Here is a 16,071-nt window from a genome sequence, read left to right on the forward strand (position 1 = left end):
AGTGTGTTACAGTAATCATCACACCACCACAGACTCCTCTACTGTGTGTGTTCCCCTGTGTAGCCAATAACCCGACTGGATTACATGAACCTGATCACATGGTCCCTGAACAAAAGACTATTTCTTAACCTTTGTGACTCAAATATCAGGTTCCTGCTGTGCAGCTCTGATATTGTGATCTTGCTCAACAACAACAGCAGGCACAGTGGAGATGAAATCACTTGCTGTGTCACCTACTTCCCCTCCATTCAAACCCTGACGACAACAGGATGAGTCGCCCCGTAGCACTTTGTGTTATTATTCTGTTTTCAGGTTTTATGGGTTCTTCTCAATAAATGTTATCAGGCCGTAATTTAAAGAGGATCTTTTTATGCTCATTTCCAGCAGATCTGCACGATTCACAGTTCAACGTGATCCTCGTGCGTTGGTGTGACCCTTCAGTTTGTTTCTCTGCCTGTAAGGCCACATCCCTTCTTTTAAAACGACCTTCTCCTCACACTTCGATTAAAAACATGTTCTGAAACATGGAGGTCCTCTCGAGTATTTAGATGTTTTCTGGCTTCTTCTTTAGGATTTCTGCTTATTACTGACGTCACACAGTAAAAAGTGCTGTCTCAATCTGAAGCTTTATTATTATGTACACACACTGACCTCATTATTTGAAACTTTAGTCCTGTTTAATATGAACATCCATTACTGGAACAATGCATCTGTCAGAAAATAAGAGAAGCCTTAATCTCATGACGATCACTTCTCCTGCAGCCTCTCATGAGAGGTAAACACCTACGAATGGAGGACTTACATACATACACACATACATGTACATTTTTCTTGAATGAGTTTGAGCCACTCAAACAGGAAGCAGCAGAATTTAGTGAATACAGCATGTGAGAAACCACTGTTTCTCATCTCAGCTGCACATCCTGTGTGATGTTCGCTGTACTTGAGGAAACATGCTGCATTCAAAATGCATGTTCAAGTATTTACAGGCATGAGGGTCCCTGTCAAGTGTTACATTACTATTAGTATTATTATTAATGTCAAGGAGCACTTTAACGCAGAAGGTCGGAGATAAAACAATCTGCTGGAGCATCGTGAACTAAAGAGGTAAAAAACAAAACAACACATTTTACTTAATTTAAGACATAAATGGCGTCTTTGTCTTCTGTGAACATTCTGAAGTAAAGAGAAGTCCAGCTTTTTGTGTTTTTCTGCCTCATGTTGCTGCACACTTACACACACACACACTGGTGTTTACAGTAATCAGGACACAGGGCGTGAAAGGACAGGCGTGACTGCACTGTAAACTCCCCTCGTTGCATAACACAGATGAGACATGTACTCTGGGAGCTACAGGCTCAAACTTTTCCAAGATACTAAAATGCATGTGTTTTTTTATTGGCATCAGCTTTAAAAGCATAAAAACTGTTGATGAGCCAAAAATGCAGAGATTCTCAAATGTGTATGTTTCCTAGTTTCTCTCATAGACTGTATATAAAAAAATGGACGTTGTGTCCGGATCTGAAAGAGGAAAGCCAGAGCAGACGTTCCTTAAACCTGGATGTTTTTCCTAATAGCCAGCAGGGCGGTGACTCCTGCCACTTTAAAATGAGCTCTAATTGTTCAGAAGTCTACCAGGGCTTGACCCTTTGACCTCTCTGATCTCCGACCTCAGTAGGCGCTTTCCTGATGACTTTATGGTCTCAGTGCTTTGATCGAGTGCAACTTAAAACTGCTGGGATGACCCGTCCTTTGTCACATAACTGCATTATCATGTTTTAAACATCGAAAACTCAGCAGAGGGGCCAGTTCAGTCCCTCCAGTTACCAACTTTAATCTCCAACTGGACGTTTTTATTTTCCACATGATGCTCAAAAATGATACAACAGGCAGCAGGAAGATTAAAACTATGGCAGAGACTCCAGAGGGTTAATGCTTGCACAAATATGATATTGCCTCAGTTCAGGTGTGGCCTTGCTGAGTGCCACGCCTTACCACATCACGCTGCAACCACGGCTGCACGGCAGCAGGCTCCATCTTCTGCTCGACGATGAGCTCATTCCTCACCTCTTCTCCCCTCAGCCGCTCGTGTGTTTTCTGGACTTCCCGGCTTTATTGCTGCAGAGCAGGCAGCAGGAAAACCATCTCGTGGGAGAAGGTGAAAGGAACTCATGAAAACTTAATGCAACGTGTCCTCATGCATTTTTAAAAGCCCTCTCTTCCCCATTGTGCCGCTAATGTGCAGGATAGGAATATAAACAGTAGTGCTGAAGTACAGGGAAGAGTTTATCTGCAGCAGCAGCAGCAAGGAAAGACTGAACATCATCACCTGTCAGCCTCCTTAAGAGCAGCACAAACTGACACCTCAGGGCACGCACACACACACACACACACACACACACACACACACACACAGACACGTGATCAGGGGACAGTGGCTCACCTCTGATTCAGACAGGAGCTGCTGCTGAAGGGTCGAATGATTGACTGGCTCTGGACCTCAGCAGGATTTCCTGTGTGTGTGTGTGTGTGTGTGTGTGTGTGTGTGTGTGTGTGGCCATAACAGGTATTGTTAATGAAAACAGGAACCATGCAGTAACCCTGAGAGGTCATGGAAGCCAACACTTCCTGGCATCAGGAGAGACACAAACCGCTGTATGTTAACACCTGCAGACTCGGGTCGTTTGCTGTGGCCGTAGCCTTTGATCCAGCTGACCACAGCGTTCTCACGAAGAGACTTAGAAACACGGTTGGCCGACTTATCGGAGTATCCAGAGTCACTGTGGACACTCTGACATGCGGGGTCCCACAGTGCTCAGTCTTTGGACCTGTTTTGTGCAGATTACATCTGTTGTCACTGGGTCACGTAATCTGCAATCACACACATGTCATAACATTGTTATTCCGATGGCTGCGTGGCGCATGATCTGAAAAACACAAAAATCCAGATTCCCTGCATTCTTGCCTCGCTGCCCTTTTTTGAACTCTGACCAAACTGAAGTCTTTGTTACTGGACTTGATCATATTCAAAATAGTGTCACTCCCAACTTGGACAGCTAATACCCAACCCACGGAGTGTGCTAGAAATCTGTGCATCGATCACCATCTCAGTTTCAACCAGCATGTCAGAAGTCCAGCCCAGTCCAGTCTTGATTTGAACAGATTAGAAATATTGCCAGGGTTCAATCGATGCTTCAGAACGATACAACTGAACACTCATCCACATCCTCATTTCCCCCCAATTAGATTATTGCAGCTCATTGTTTACGAGCCTAAATGATGCAGCAGTTTCCTGCCTACAGTTAGTACAAAGCAGCAGCGAGGCTACTCACAAACACTCAGCACAGGGAACGCATCACTCCTGTCTTCGCACAAATACACCAGCTTCCCAGAATCCAGTTAATGATACTGTTTGATCGTTTTTTAAATCACTGATTTTTAAATCACTGCATGCTTTGGCTCCACTCCTTGCACCTTTTACCGCCCCGGACCGTCAGATCAGAGAATCAGTTACTGTTACAGGTTTGGACTGCTTTAGCCTCAGTGCTGTGGAGCATTAGATCAGCACAATCACTTCCTCGTGTCTTCTTTGTCTTTTGTTTGCATTTGTTCTTTTTCACTCATTTTATGTATTTTGGGACATTTTAATGCTGCTATTACTGTAAATTCTGTGAAGCACTTTGTAACTGTGGTTTTCAAAAGGTGCCACAGAAATACTTTTGATTATTATTTCTTATTTATTTAAAGGAATGTAACACAACACATCATATTTTTTAAAAAATGTGCAGCCTAAAAATTATAAAAATGTCTCTGTGTCTCTGGTGGTGGTTTTGGTGCTATTTCCTTCCAACATGGGCTGCAGACTCTGGAGGTGTGGTCTCCAGCTCCACCTGTGGCCTCATCACACACCTGTCTGTCATCATTCCATCTCCCTTAGTACATAAATCCTCCTTTCACCTGTGCCAGCCTGTTTCAGCTATTTGAGAAACTCGCTTCACTGTATTGTGTACTTTCCCATAATCTCCTCTTCCAGGAAACCTCCCAGCTGCTTGGGTCAGTCCTCCGTCTTGGACTCGTGCCATTTAGTGCTTTGTCCCCTGAGGAGGAGAAGGAATAAACTCAGTTTAGTTCAGTGTGCTCACCTGCCTGCTCACTCTGCAGGAAACCAGCCTGCTGACAGACAGTAATGTGCATATTTACCTGCCTGCTTCAGAAAGTTAGCTAACACTTAAGTACAGCTTTGACATTCTCGTCCTTTACTGGAGTGTTTCAGTTTTATAGTACTTGTACTTCATTACATTTGAGGAAAAAAATACTTCATTTTTTTTACTGGATTTATTTACAGCTTTGTTTAGAAGTTGCTTTTTGTATAAAAATCTAATTAACTACAGTTAAAATGAGTCCATTCGAGTTGGCAAATAACTTGTTCTTTTATTTATTTCAGTGAATTCATGTTTGTTTTAATGTACATGCTGGAATTTTTTCCCTTTGGTGTTATTTGCTCTGCAGAAATGTTTACTAATATTAATAAATTAGCCTATTAAAAAAAAAAAGCTTATCCTTTTCCCTGCTTGTCCAAATTTGATTATTCCCTCACAAGTGTCACATGTGTTTTTACTTTCTGAAGGTTTACAGATTGGTCAATTAAAAGCAAAAAAAACCCCTGAAACTGTAACAGTTGGAGAGGCTTATGTTGTCACAAAGAGAACTGATTGCATAATTGTATTTACCCTTATCTGAGTCACATGCATGCCTCTGCTTGTTTTAATATTGGAGGAAGAGAAAAGCAGTCATGACTAAGCCGGCTCGTGTTTTTCTTCTTTCGGCGGTCCTTCCTTTTTGTAGGAATCGTGGATCCTGGCCTTCTGCTGCTCTGCGAGTTGAAGCTGAGGCCTGGCGGTTTTACAGCTGCACCGCATTCCCACTCAAATCTGCCGGGCCAAGACAGCAGACCTGGACTCTGTTTTTCCACCACAAATCACTCCCAGAAAGTGCTAATGAAAGCACATGAAAGTCCAGGGCTGTAAACAGGAAGTGCTGCAGGAAAGGGGTCATTTCTGTGACACTGTGCAAACTGTAAACCTCGAGCCTTCATTCAATAGTTAACTTACAGCCACGGTGTGCTGTTGCTCAGAGGCGAGCTGATAAAAAGTGGACCTTGTCTTGTAGGCCAAAGAGTTAATAACCTAAAGGTTTGTTTTTTACAGCACTGTGTGAACTCAAAAACAAGCTCACTTTGGTTACACTGCAGCACTTTCATTTCCTTTGTTGAGCTTTTCATACTTTTGTAATTAAGCCAAGTGAGGTGTGTTGTGCTTGAAGCACTAAAAGAAAATGACAATCATTTGGAAAAGCTCCCGGTCATCTGAAGTGTAAACAAAGCGCTTTGTCTGGAGTTCCTTTTGTGCCAAAATGATGTGCCAAACATGTCGACCTACCGTGTGACAAAAAAAAATGTCGTCTTTTCAGCTTTGAACTGCACTTCAGTCGTGACAAAGAGAACTCGGCTACACTGAACTTCCTTCATACCCAATGAGAGGAAGTTCACCCTGATGCACTGACACACACGAGTGTTTTTCAGGGGAGAGCAAACACCGAACGTTGAAACAAACACACGTTTAGTCACTTATTCAGTCGACATGGAGCGCACAAATGGGACCTCGCAGCTTTGTGCCAAATAATATTCAGTGGAAAACTTTGGGCTGCACATATTCAGATAATTAATGTAACGTGGGCACTTGTTCTTACATTTTAGACGATTGAATTTTCTTAACATTTAAAGCTACACAAACTGAACCCTGTTGACATCCACAGTAAAATGAAGCATAAGTAAGCAGTACCATAAAGATGTTCAGTACAAGTAAAAATCTTCCATTCATACTTGCACTTAAGTTAGGATTAGGTGCCATACTTGAAAATGAGTTATAGTGCATTATAATGTTTGAATTCCTGGTACATTAACATGCAACATATTACGCTTTGTCCTATTTACTCCTGAATTATCTTAGAATTTGGAGTTGGAGATTTAGGTTTGTGTAAGTGTGTGAAGGCAGTTTCAAAATTATTTTAAAAATGGTTAACTGGCAGTTTTAATCAAAAAATACTGAGCCAAAAAAGCCCCACGTGGGATTTTTACCGCCTGCTGTGTGGTTGATCACAGCGTGCGAAAGAGGCCACACAGAAACTTTCAATATGAAAACACTCGACTGTTAGTTTCAACATCTGCGCGTCAAAGTGAAACCAAACTGACTGCGGCTGAGCTGTCGGCCCTCAGACGGCACTGACCTGTTTGATAGGTGTACACACACACACACACACACACACACACACACACACACACACACACACGCTCGACAAGCCAAGTTCTGCTTTGACAAGAATTTTTTTTTTTTATTGACTTTTTCTTAATTTCTCCTTGCAAATATTCAAGTACACGGATTTAAAGATTCAGGACACACAATCAGAGGCAAATACTTTCAAAATAATTTCATCGTTTTCCTGTTTGATTCACAAAAGTTTCCACTTTAACACCCCCCCCAAACGTCCCCACAGGCTAAGACACATGGACCTCTTGTAAACATGATACAAATCAGTCTTTGCTTTTGGATTACAAAAACAAAACAAAACAAAAAAAAAGTGATCTGGTAGAAAAATACCTTTTCTTTTAATAGGGATTTATCTTCTTAAGAATATTTACATTTACTTCACAGTATAATCTGATTTGAAAAAGTATATACTGGAAAATAAACACAAAAAGGTCTCAGAGGGGTAAAAGGCCTTTGGTTTTCATGAAAAAATACCAAAACGACAACAAAAGTCCCGTAAAAAGTCCATTCACTGTCCTGTGTAGAACAACAGTGACGTTGGATTGGTGATTGTTGGGTGTCTTGAGGCTGAGACAGAGGGACACCAGATTTCCACAGGATCCAAAGGGTTCATTCTTCAAAAAAGTTAAGAGTAAACTGCAGCTACAATCAGGCGTCACTCCTGGGGACGGCAGAGCCGCAGAACCTCCGCTTGGTGACGTATCCCAGCACGATGAGCAGCATCTCTGAGGTGCTGCTGAGGGCCACAATGAAGGGTGCCTGTGACGCGAAATCCGCCTCCAGTCGCTGGAAAGACAGCTGCATGACAGCGAGAGCCAGCAGGCTGTTCTGGACGCCCACCTCGATGCTGACAGTCTTCCTCTGAGGCGGCGAAAGACCCGCCAGTTTGGCCAGGACGGCCCCGACAACCAGGCCCAGCAAAGGCACCGTAATCCCAACAGCCACGATTTGGGGCTGGACGTTGGCCAGGATGGACGCTCCCATTTGGTAGGCCATGAAGATGCCGCCCACGATGAGCACGAAGCTGAAGGGTCGGATGAGCGCCAGCAGGACACGAGTGAGGGCGGGCAGCCGCAGCTTGACCAGCATGCCCAGCGAGATGGGGATAGCGATGAACAGCAGGGTGCCCAGGATCTTCACAAAGGGCACGTGCAGGGCAGCGTGGACGCCCAGAAGCCAACCGTACAGGGCTGACGACAGAGGCATGGCTGCTGCCGCCACGACTGTGGAGACCAGCGTCATGGAGATGGCCAGGGTGACATCGCCTCCAAGCAACAGGCTGTACAGGTATCCTCCCCCACCGCCCGGGGCAGAGCAGGTGATGACCAAACCCAGAGAGAGTGTCGTGGGCAGTGAGGCCAACCGGGACACACAGTAGGCGTATAAAGGCATCACCAGGAACTGTCCCAGCACCCCTAGGAGCAGTGGCTTGGGGCTCTTCAGCAGCCCCCGCAGCACCTCCACCTCTACCTTGCACCCAAAGGCACACTTGTTGACAAAAATGAGGGGCAGCAAGGCAAATAGCACAGGGTTCTCAGAGAAATGGGACAGGCCACCCGACTGGATGAGCCGGGTGGCAGGGTCATCATTACCCGGTGCCACTCTGATGGAGTAATCTGTCCTCTCTTCAATCAGAACCGGCACAGAGTCCTGGTCCAGGTCCAGCAGCTGGATCTTCAGCTGAGCCCTCCCCGGCAACCCGGAGCGGATGCTGATAATGTAGCTCTGAGCTGGTCCTCCGCGACCGCCGTCCGTCACGTTAATGATAGAGAGGACCTCCGGGTCCAGGGAGTGGACTCTCACCGTCTGCTTCAAGCTCTGACGGCCCTTCCTTCCGGCCGCGGCGCTCCGGTACCGGCTGGAGATTACAATCACGCCGTTGGTGTATTCCGGGAACTCAAACTCCTGCGATGACCCGTCCCCGATTGTGATATACCTGCTGCTGCCGTCGGCCGTCACGTTGGTCCTGTTGCTGCCATCAACAGTGAGGTTTCCGGTGGCCCACGCCCGGTCCGCTCCGCCGGTAATAAGGAAGAGACAGCAGAATGTAAATAGCATCCTCATCGTATAGGCGGACGAGGGGTGGAGGGACGCCGCAGCCACACGGTTCTCCCCCGCCAGCGGCCTCCCCAGACGGTTATACCGCCGCCCTTTCACACCCGGACGGCGAACTTCTCATGCTAGTCTCCGGTATAAAAGCACAGCGCTGGCAACCGGCTTCACATCTCGTCTGGTTCCCATTTTGTCGCTGCCTTTATACCGGAACCTAAACATCACCCCGCCCTGCCTCGTCGGAGCTCAGCTCTACAGCGGTAGCCCCGGGAATCAAACACTCACACAGGTCTTCCTTTTGTCTACGCGCTGCTAAGATGTCGATCACGCCTAGCCACAGCCGCGCCTTTCTTTCCGGTCTTATTGTCTCCTCGGTTGATGAAAACTGAGAACATCGTAGCTCCGTGTCCGTTTGTTTGCTGCTGACGATTTTTGGGTGAAGCGAGCGTGAGGAAAAGGTGCACTTCCGGGCAAGGAATGCCAAAATAAAAGCTGATTTTATTATCGAGGAACATCGGTATTAACTGTTGGTACAGCACGAGGAATTCAGGAGAAACGCGAAGCTCGTGCAGGATAGGAGACAGATGGGTTCAAGGTGGGGGTGGGATTAGGTGTAACAGTGAAACTGTAAGGAGTAGAGGTAGGAAGACAGATGAGTTTAAATACTTGGGGTCAGGTGGAGTGGGTGGAGACGAGTGTCAGGGGTGATTTTTGACAGAAGGATAGCAGCATAAGTGAAAGGGAAGGTTTACAAGATGGCAGTGAGACCTGCTCCAATGGATGGTTTGGAGAAATTGCACAGACACAAAGACTGGAGGCCGAGCTGGAGGTGGCAGAGATGAAGATGCTAAGATTTTCATTGGGAGCGATCAGAATGGACAGCATTAGAAATGAGTGCATCAGAGGGACAGCTCAGGTAGAGAGGTTTGGAGACAAAGTTAGAGAGGGGAGGCTGAGATAGTTTGGACATGTGCAGAGGAGGGATAGTAGATATACTGGACAAAGGATGACTCTGGAGCTGCCAGGCAGGAGGAAAAGAGGAAGACTACAGAGAAATTATGTATATAGTGAAGGAGAACATGCAGAGGGGTTGGTGTGACAGAGGATGATGCTGGTGATAGGGTGAGATGTGGAGGATCTGCTGGGGCGAGCCCTAAAAGGAGCAGCTGAAAAAAGAAGAGGTGGGGAAAACTGAGCAAAGTGGGCTCTGTGCTCCTGGGACATACCTCTGTGTCCTAATCATCCACAGAAGTGTTCATGCACAACCAGAATTTTGTGTGGCTGCTACATTGCCATATATTACAACAGTTATTAAGAATTATTGTCTTATCTCACACGTTCAAGAATTTTCTTTGTAGTCTCAAGATATTAGTTTCTAAAAACTCCTTAAAAACATAAATATTCCAGTTTCATTTTTTTTAATGTTAATTTTATGTTTAGCTGTTGTGGCCCATTCAATGCGTTCATTTATTGTTAAAGACAAATCCCAGCACTTCCTGTCTCTGTCCGGGTAAATGTGATTATCTTGACGCAGCCCTTCATTAATCCAGTCCGAGCGGTCTCCAGCTTCAGCTCCCCCTGCTCACACAAACAGGGGCGGTCACATGGGAAAGAGAACACCGTGATTTGTATCCCCTGGAGGGGCAGCCAGGGATTACCCATGAAACGCAGGCAAAGGAGGGCACGCGGAATAAAACAGCTGAACTGCTGAATTCAGGTAAACTCGGTCTGCACAGTGACTTCAAATCCAGGTATCAACATAAACACTTATTTAAGCATTAAACATCAGAATATACTTGTTTAATTCATATATTATTATGATATTTATTGAGTTTTATCATATTTCTCAGCAATCAAACTATTAAATATAATCAATTAGGTGTCAATCCAGTTCCTTTTAGTACAAGGTTCTTCTTTATTATTAGGAAGAACTTTCTTTCATGATAAAATCTCTGTAGAGTGCTAATAATATTCTATTAATAATATTCTAATAATATTCTAACAGCACTTTCATTGACTCCAGAGGTGCAAAATAACTACAAAGAAAAACAAAATTACCCAAACACATAAACCAACAATGAGAAACTACAAAGAGACACAAGTTTACTGAAAACAGACACAAAATGACTACAAAAGCATGAAAAATGGCTGCAACAAGATGCAAAACAACTACAGAGACACATAAAATGAGCACACTGCAATGCCAAATGACTGAAAACAGTCACAAAATGGCTGCAAAGGGATGCAGAACTACTACTAAAACATCCAAAATGACAACTGAGATGCACAAAGAATGACACATAAACAACTAAAGATCTGCAAAATGACCAGAGAAGGAGACACAAAAAAAAAAACTACCAAAAAAGATTGAAATTGACTGCAAAGAAACACAAAATATTTGCAGGGCTATAAATTGCAGCAAAGACGTATAAAACACCCACAAAGACAAAAACAATTAAGACTGACAATCTGACCATCACTCTAAAATTACGGCTGTCACACTCATGTAGGAGGTGGGGTCTCTTTACATGTCTAATGCACTAACAATTCAGTTCAATTTTATTTATATAGCGCCAAATCACAACAAACAGACAGCTCAAGGCGCTTAATATAGTAGGTAAAGACCCTACAATAATACAGAGAAAACCCAACAGTCCAAACGACCCCCTATGAGCAGCACTTGGTGACAGTGGGAAGGAAAAACTCCCTTTTAACAGGAAGAAACCTCCAGCAGAACCAGGCTCAGGGAGGGGGGGTCATCTGCTGAGACTGGATGGGGCTGAGGGGAGAGAGACAGGACAAAAGATGGAGAGTTTTAAGCCTAATCTTAAAAATAGAGAGGGTGTCTGTCTCCCGAATCCAAGCTGGGAGCTGGTTCCACAGAAGAGGGGCCTGAAAGCTGAAGGCTCTGCCTCCCATTCTACTCTGAAGGAACCACAAGTAAGCCAGCAGTCTGAGAGTGAAGTGCTCTATTGGGTGATATGGGACTATGAGGTCTTTGAGATAAGATGGTGCCTGATTATTCAAGACCTTGTATGTGAGGAGAAGGATTTTAAATTCTATTCTAGATTTAACAGGGAGCCAATGAAGAGAAGCCAATATGGGAGAAATCTGCTCTCTCTTTCTAGTCCCTGTCAGTACTCTAGCTGCAGCATTTTGGATCAGCTGAAGGCTTTTCAGGGAGCTAACATTAAGAGCATTGTTGAAAAGTAGAATCAATTCTATTTTTTTAGTATTTGATTTCATGTTTAACCTTCAAACAGAGGATTTAGTTGACATCCAGTTCACTTTGAGGTTTTCTGGCAGAGTCTATTTAAAAAGTGACCATAACAGTGACACATCACCACCTCTCTTTATTGTTCAGTTTTCATGCTGAAGTGTCCCACTCCCCTGTATTTCTCATTGTCTACTGTAAACTGATGGGCTCTAATCCACTCCTCACCTTTTATCCTCACAGGATCTTGTGACACTGATCAATTATCCTCATAAAAACCTGCTGCGAAGTAGGTTAGTGCTTATTTGTCCTACACAAACAGGAGACACGACTGGGAAACCTGACACCGGCGCCCATCTCAGGACTCTGGCATTAAAAGGGAAATCCCTGCTGTCACATAACCCTGCCAGCATCTCTTTTTATAGTAACCGGCTCCTCCTGGGACTCACTCACATATTTAAAGGCCATTTTCAATTCATAACCTGCAGTTTTGCTCCCCAGTGGAAGGTGAGCAAGGTCACCACAGGCTTATCTCCCTCGCTGTGGTCAAGTCTCTTCTGGGAGAGCTTGCTCATCATCTATTGTGTTTTTCATGAGCTGTGTGTCCTCCTTCTGTCACCATGGCTAAGTCAAGGCGTCCAAAAAAAGAAAAGGCGGGGGAGTCCTCAGCGGAAACACGCGGCGTACGCCCAGACAACCTGCTGGGGTGATCGCTCTGGCCTCCACTTTGACATTTCATGGAGTGACAGCCAGTTTGTTGTGGAGCTGCCAGGCACGCACATTTCCTGCCTGGCATTTGTGCTACTCCCCCAGGCTGTCTAATTATTTGTCCATGGTATGATCACTTACCTCATTACTTATTACTTATTTCACAAACAGGGGGAAGGAAACAGCGAGGGAGAGACGCAGGAAATAGATGAAGAGGGTTTGAAAAAGGCCACCCATCTTTCCCCTTTAGTGGGGAAACTGCAGCATTTTCTGTTCCTGATGTATTTTCATCTGTTTACCCAGAGAGCGCGGCAGCCTGTGTTTGCACAGCGTGTGAATATTCATAAAGCTGCTGTCGTGATCTGCCTTGTGCTGCAAATTAGATCACAGGCTGCAGCCATGATGACTAATCCAAAAGCATTGTCCTGAAATGCCAAATTAGCAACGGGCCACACAAGAGTTATCCTTCTACCGGCAACACGGTGTCGACAGAAGTTGCAGCACTTTAACATTCACGTTGCAGGCCTCATTGCACACGTCGGATTCTGATGGTTCACATTGTGCCAACAACAAAACAAACGCAGTTACAGATGTATCAGTGTCTCTCAAGCCAGATACTCCATTTAGTACATAATACATACCTGTGTACACTCTCAGAAAGAGGGGTGCTGTAGAAGCCCATTTCTGCCCCTACATATACAGCCCATAAAAAATGCATCACCCAGGGCTAATTACTGGCCTGTCTGTTAGAGTTAGAGCAGCCGCTTTAATTTCTATGGTTTTACATATCAGGACATAATAAAAAAAATCATCTGGTTCTTACAAGGTCTAAAAATGAGATAAAAACAACCTCAGATGAACAACAACACATAACCTATTACACCGTGTCATGATTTAACAAAATCTAAGCCAAACGATTCAGCAGCTTTAGAACCACCTTTAGCAGCAGTAACTTTTTTTTTTGAGGCTTTTATTCGTGGTAGAGAGAGACAGAAAGTGGGGGAAAGATACAGGGAAGGACACGTGGGCAGGCTGGCAACAGGCCGGGACTCAAACCTGCATCGCCCACACCGCAGCGCGGCATGTGGTCACCGGCTTCACCACTACGAGGTGTGTGCGTGCTGATATGCTGTGTTTGATTTCACGCTTCCAAACAAGGGATACTTGTTCAGTCTTTTAACATTTAACATGCTAACTGAGGCCTGCAGCATCTGACCTCGGGGTGAATTTGCTGGAACGTCCACTCCTGGGAAGACTTCAGATTGTTTGGAAATGGACTTACAACCCTTCCCAAATTGATGGGCACCAGCGGTTGCTTCTCTAAGATCATTGCTGACATCTTTCTTCCTTGGCGTGGTGTTAACACACACCTGAATGCTCCACACCTGCAAACTGCCAAAACCTCTGCTTTTATAGAGCTGTTAACACTTGCTCATCATCAGCATTTGATCAGAAGCACCTGGCTGAGTTTTTGTTAAATAAATAATGGCAATAATGGCAATAATGGTAATAATGACAATATTTTGTTTTGTACAATTATGTTATGTTCAAAACTGGTCAGAGACACAAAACTACTAGAAATAAATGCAAAATTACTGAAAACAGATACAAAATTACCACAAAAACATGTAAAATGTTAATCACAAAAATTATTACCACCGTATAGTACCTCTGACCATAAATAATAATATAGTACATTTTTCTGCTGTTAAGGTCTCACACACAAACACTAAACAACACCTCAACACATGTAGTTTTACTTTGAATGCCTAAAAAGAGAATCTGCACGTGTTTGCCAGCTGGCTAAGATCACCTCGGCCTCTCCTCTTTTTACTGCTTTAAATTGTTTGGTGGTCACCGTCTTTCCACTGTTGTAGCTAAGAAGGTGTTTCACACTCCAACTTTTTCACTGAGTACATCCTCTACATACTCACAGAAATAAATAATGTAGTTGTACCTGATCACTGGAATGCACTGAGTATTGCAGGTTACTGTGAGCCAGGAGAGAACGGGACTTTTCTCAGTTGATCTGTCAGACAAGTTTGAATGCAGTGCAACAAAACTGCAAACTTCATCCAGGCCACATGATAAACGCAGAGCCCAGTACCTTAGAGATGTTATCAGTGTGTAAAGTTGTGTGTCATTGTTTGCTTTTTTCCCTCTATCGTTCTTTTTCTCAGATTCTGTAACAGCTGGACAAACCTGTCCAACCTGCTTCAACCATAAAGGTTGTTACAGAATTAACAGCCTGATATTTATAACCATATTATTTACATATTTACAGGTGCTATTTTAATGCACTACTCTGGTACTCCATTCATCTCTCTAACAGCAAAGCTTTTGTGTCTGCTGGTTTATTAACATATTTATATAAAGCTTGTTTTAGTTTATTTACTCCTGAATGCTGTCTGTCCCATTTACACTATTGAACCCATCCCAGTAACTTCATGCAGCAGGAGTAAATATGTGGAGGGCTAATGCATCCTTACAGAATGAAGTCCTAGTTTTCTTTGTCAGGCCGTCTGTCTGTGTGCACATGTCGGTGAGTACCTCCTCACCTTTATAAAGTGACTGAGAGAGTCACCTCCCACACTTCATAGTCCAGAACTCAGTCCAGAGAGGTCAGGTGGAGGTGAGCTATCAGATTGTTATCCAAAGAAGATGATACATCCTGAAAGAAGGTCTAATGTGGCTTTTCTAAGAAGGTGTCCTTTGGTGGTGAGGCTGCACACACACAGACACACACACACACTGTCCCAGCTAAGGTGAAGACCCTAAAATAATAGAGAAAACACAAAAATCAGACAACCTATGAACAGCACTTGGTGACAGTGGGAAGATAAAACTCCCTTTAAACAGGAAGAAACCTCCAGCAGAACCAGGCTCAGGGAGGGGGGGGTCATCTGCTGAGGGGGGAGAGAGACAGGACAAAGGACATGCTGTGGAAGAGAGACAGAGATTAATAATAACTAATGATTAAATGCAGAGTGGAGTTTAAACAGAGTAAAAAGAGGTGAATGAAGAAGAAACACTCAATACATCAACACATACTCAATACATACTCAATACCAGCAGACTAGGCCTATAGCAGCATAACTAAGGGGTGGTTCAGGGTCACCTGATCCAGCTCTAACTATAAGCTTGATCATAAAGGAAAGTGTTAAGCCTAATCTTAAAAATAGAGACAACACACTGCCTGCATCCAGTTCCACTGAAATCTGTAGCCCACGTCAGTTTCATGGGTGTGTCAACGTGCCTTTGGCAATGGCTTGAGCTGGGCATGTTGAGAGGCCAGTTGATTGAGCATTTGTATTGTGGATAAACCTTCTGGTTTATCCAATTTAATTGGATTTTCTAAAATAATAATAAAGGCAATCACATGCCATCTAAACCTAATTCTGTTTGTGGATGTTCACTTATTTCTTTTTGCTTACAGTCTCTGTGCACGATCAGCCTAAATGTTTAGCACACAAATATGAAAGCTGCATAAAACTTGTGGTTAGCTTTGGCCCAGAAAGCCAATATACCACATCATCAGTGGGGTCAGGTTAATGATGATGCTAAGTTGGCCGTAGGTGTGAATGTGAGTGTGAATGTGTTAGTGTGAATCAGTGTTTGGAGCTGAAGTCTGTCAATGATGGCTCTGGAGGACTGTTACAGAGCCGGCCCAAGCCTCGAAGGGGCCCTAAGCAACATGTGGTTTCATACCACTTCACTGTCTACTGAACCTAACCGTTATTAATGTTGGAGGGTTAAAGTTGATTCATTTTT

General features: G+C 44.1%; 1 protein-coding gene across 1 annotated transcript; it reads right to left on the reverse strand.

Annotated features, from left to right (window-relative positions):
- Positions 1-6,372: 6,372 nt before the first annotated feature.
- Positions 6,373-8,857, reverse strand: slc10a3 (solute carrier family 10 member 3). Its single transcript, XM_030730596.1, has one exon. It carries the CDS (start codon positions 8,388-8,390, stop codon positions 6,975-6,977), a length of 1,416 nt encoding a protein of 471 aa, XP_030586456.1. The 5' UTR covers positions 8,391-8,857; the 3' UTR covers positions 6,373-6,974.
- Positions 8,858-16,071: the final 7,214 nt, after the last annotated feature.

This window comes from Archocentrus centrarchus, chromosome 6, assembly GCF_007364275.1.
Source record: "Archocentrus centrarchus isolate MPI-CPG fArcCen1 chromosome 6, fArcCen1, whole genome shotgun sequence".
Classification (NCBI taxonomy): domain Eukaryota; kingdom Metazoa; phylum Chordata; class Actinopteri; order Cichliformes; family Cichlidae; genus Archocentrus; species Archocentrus centrarchus.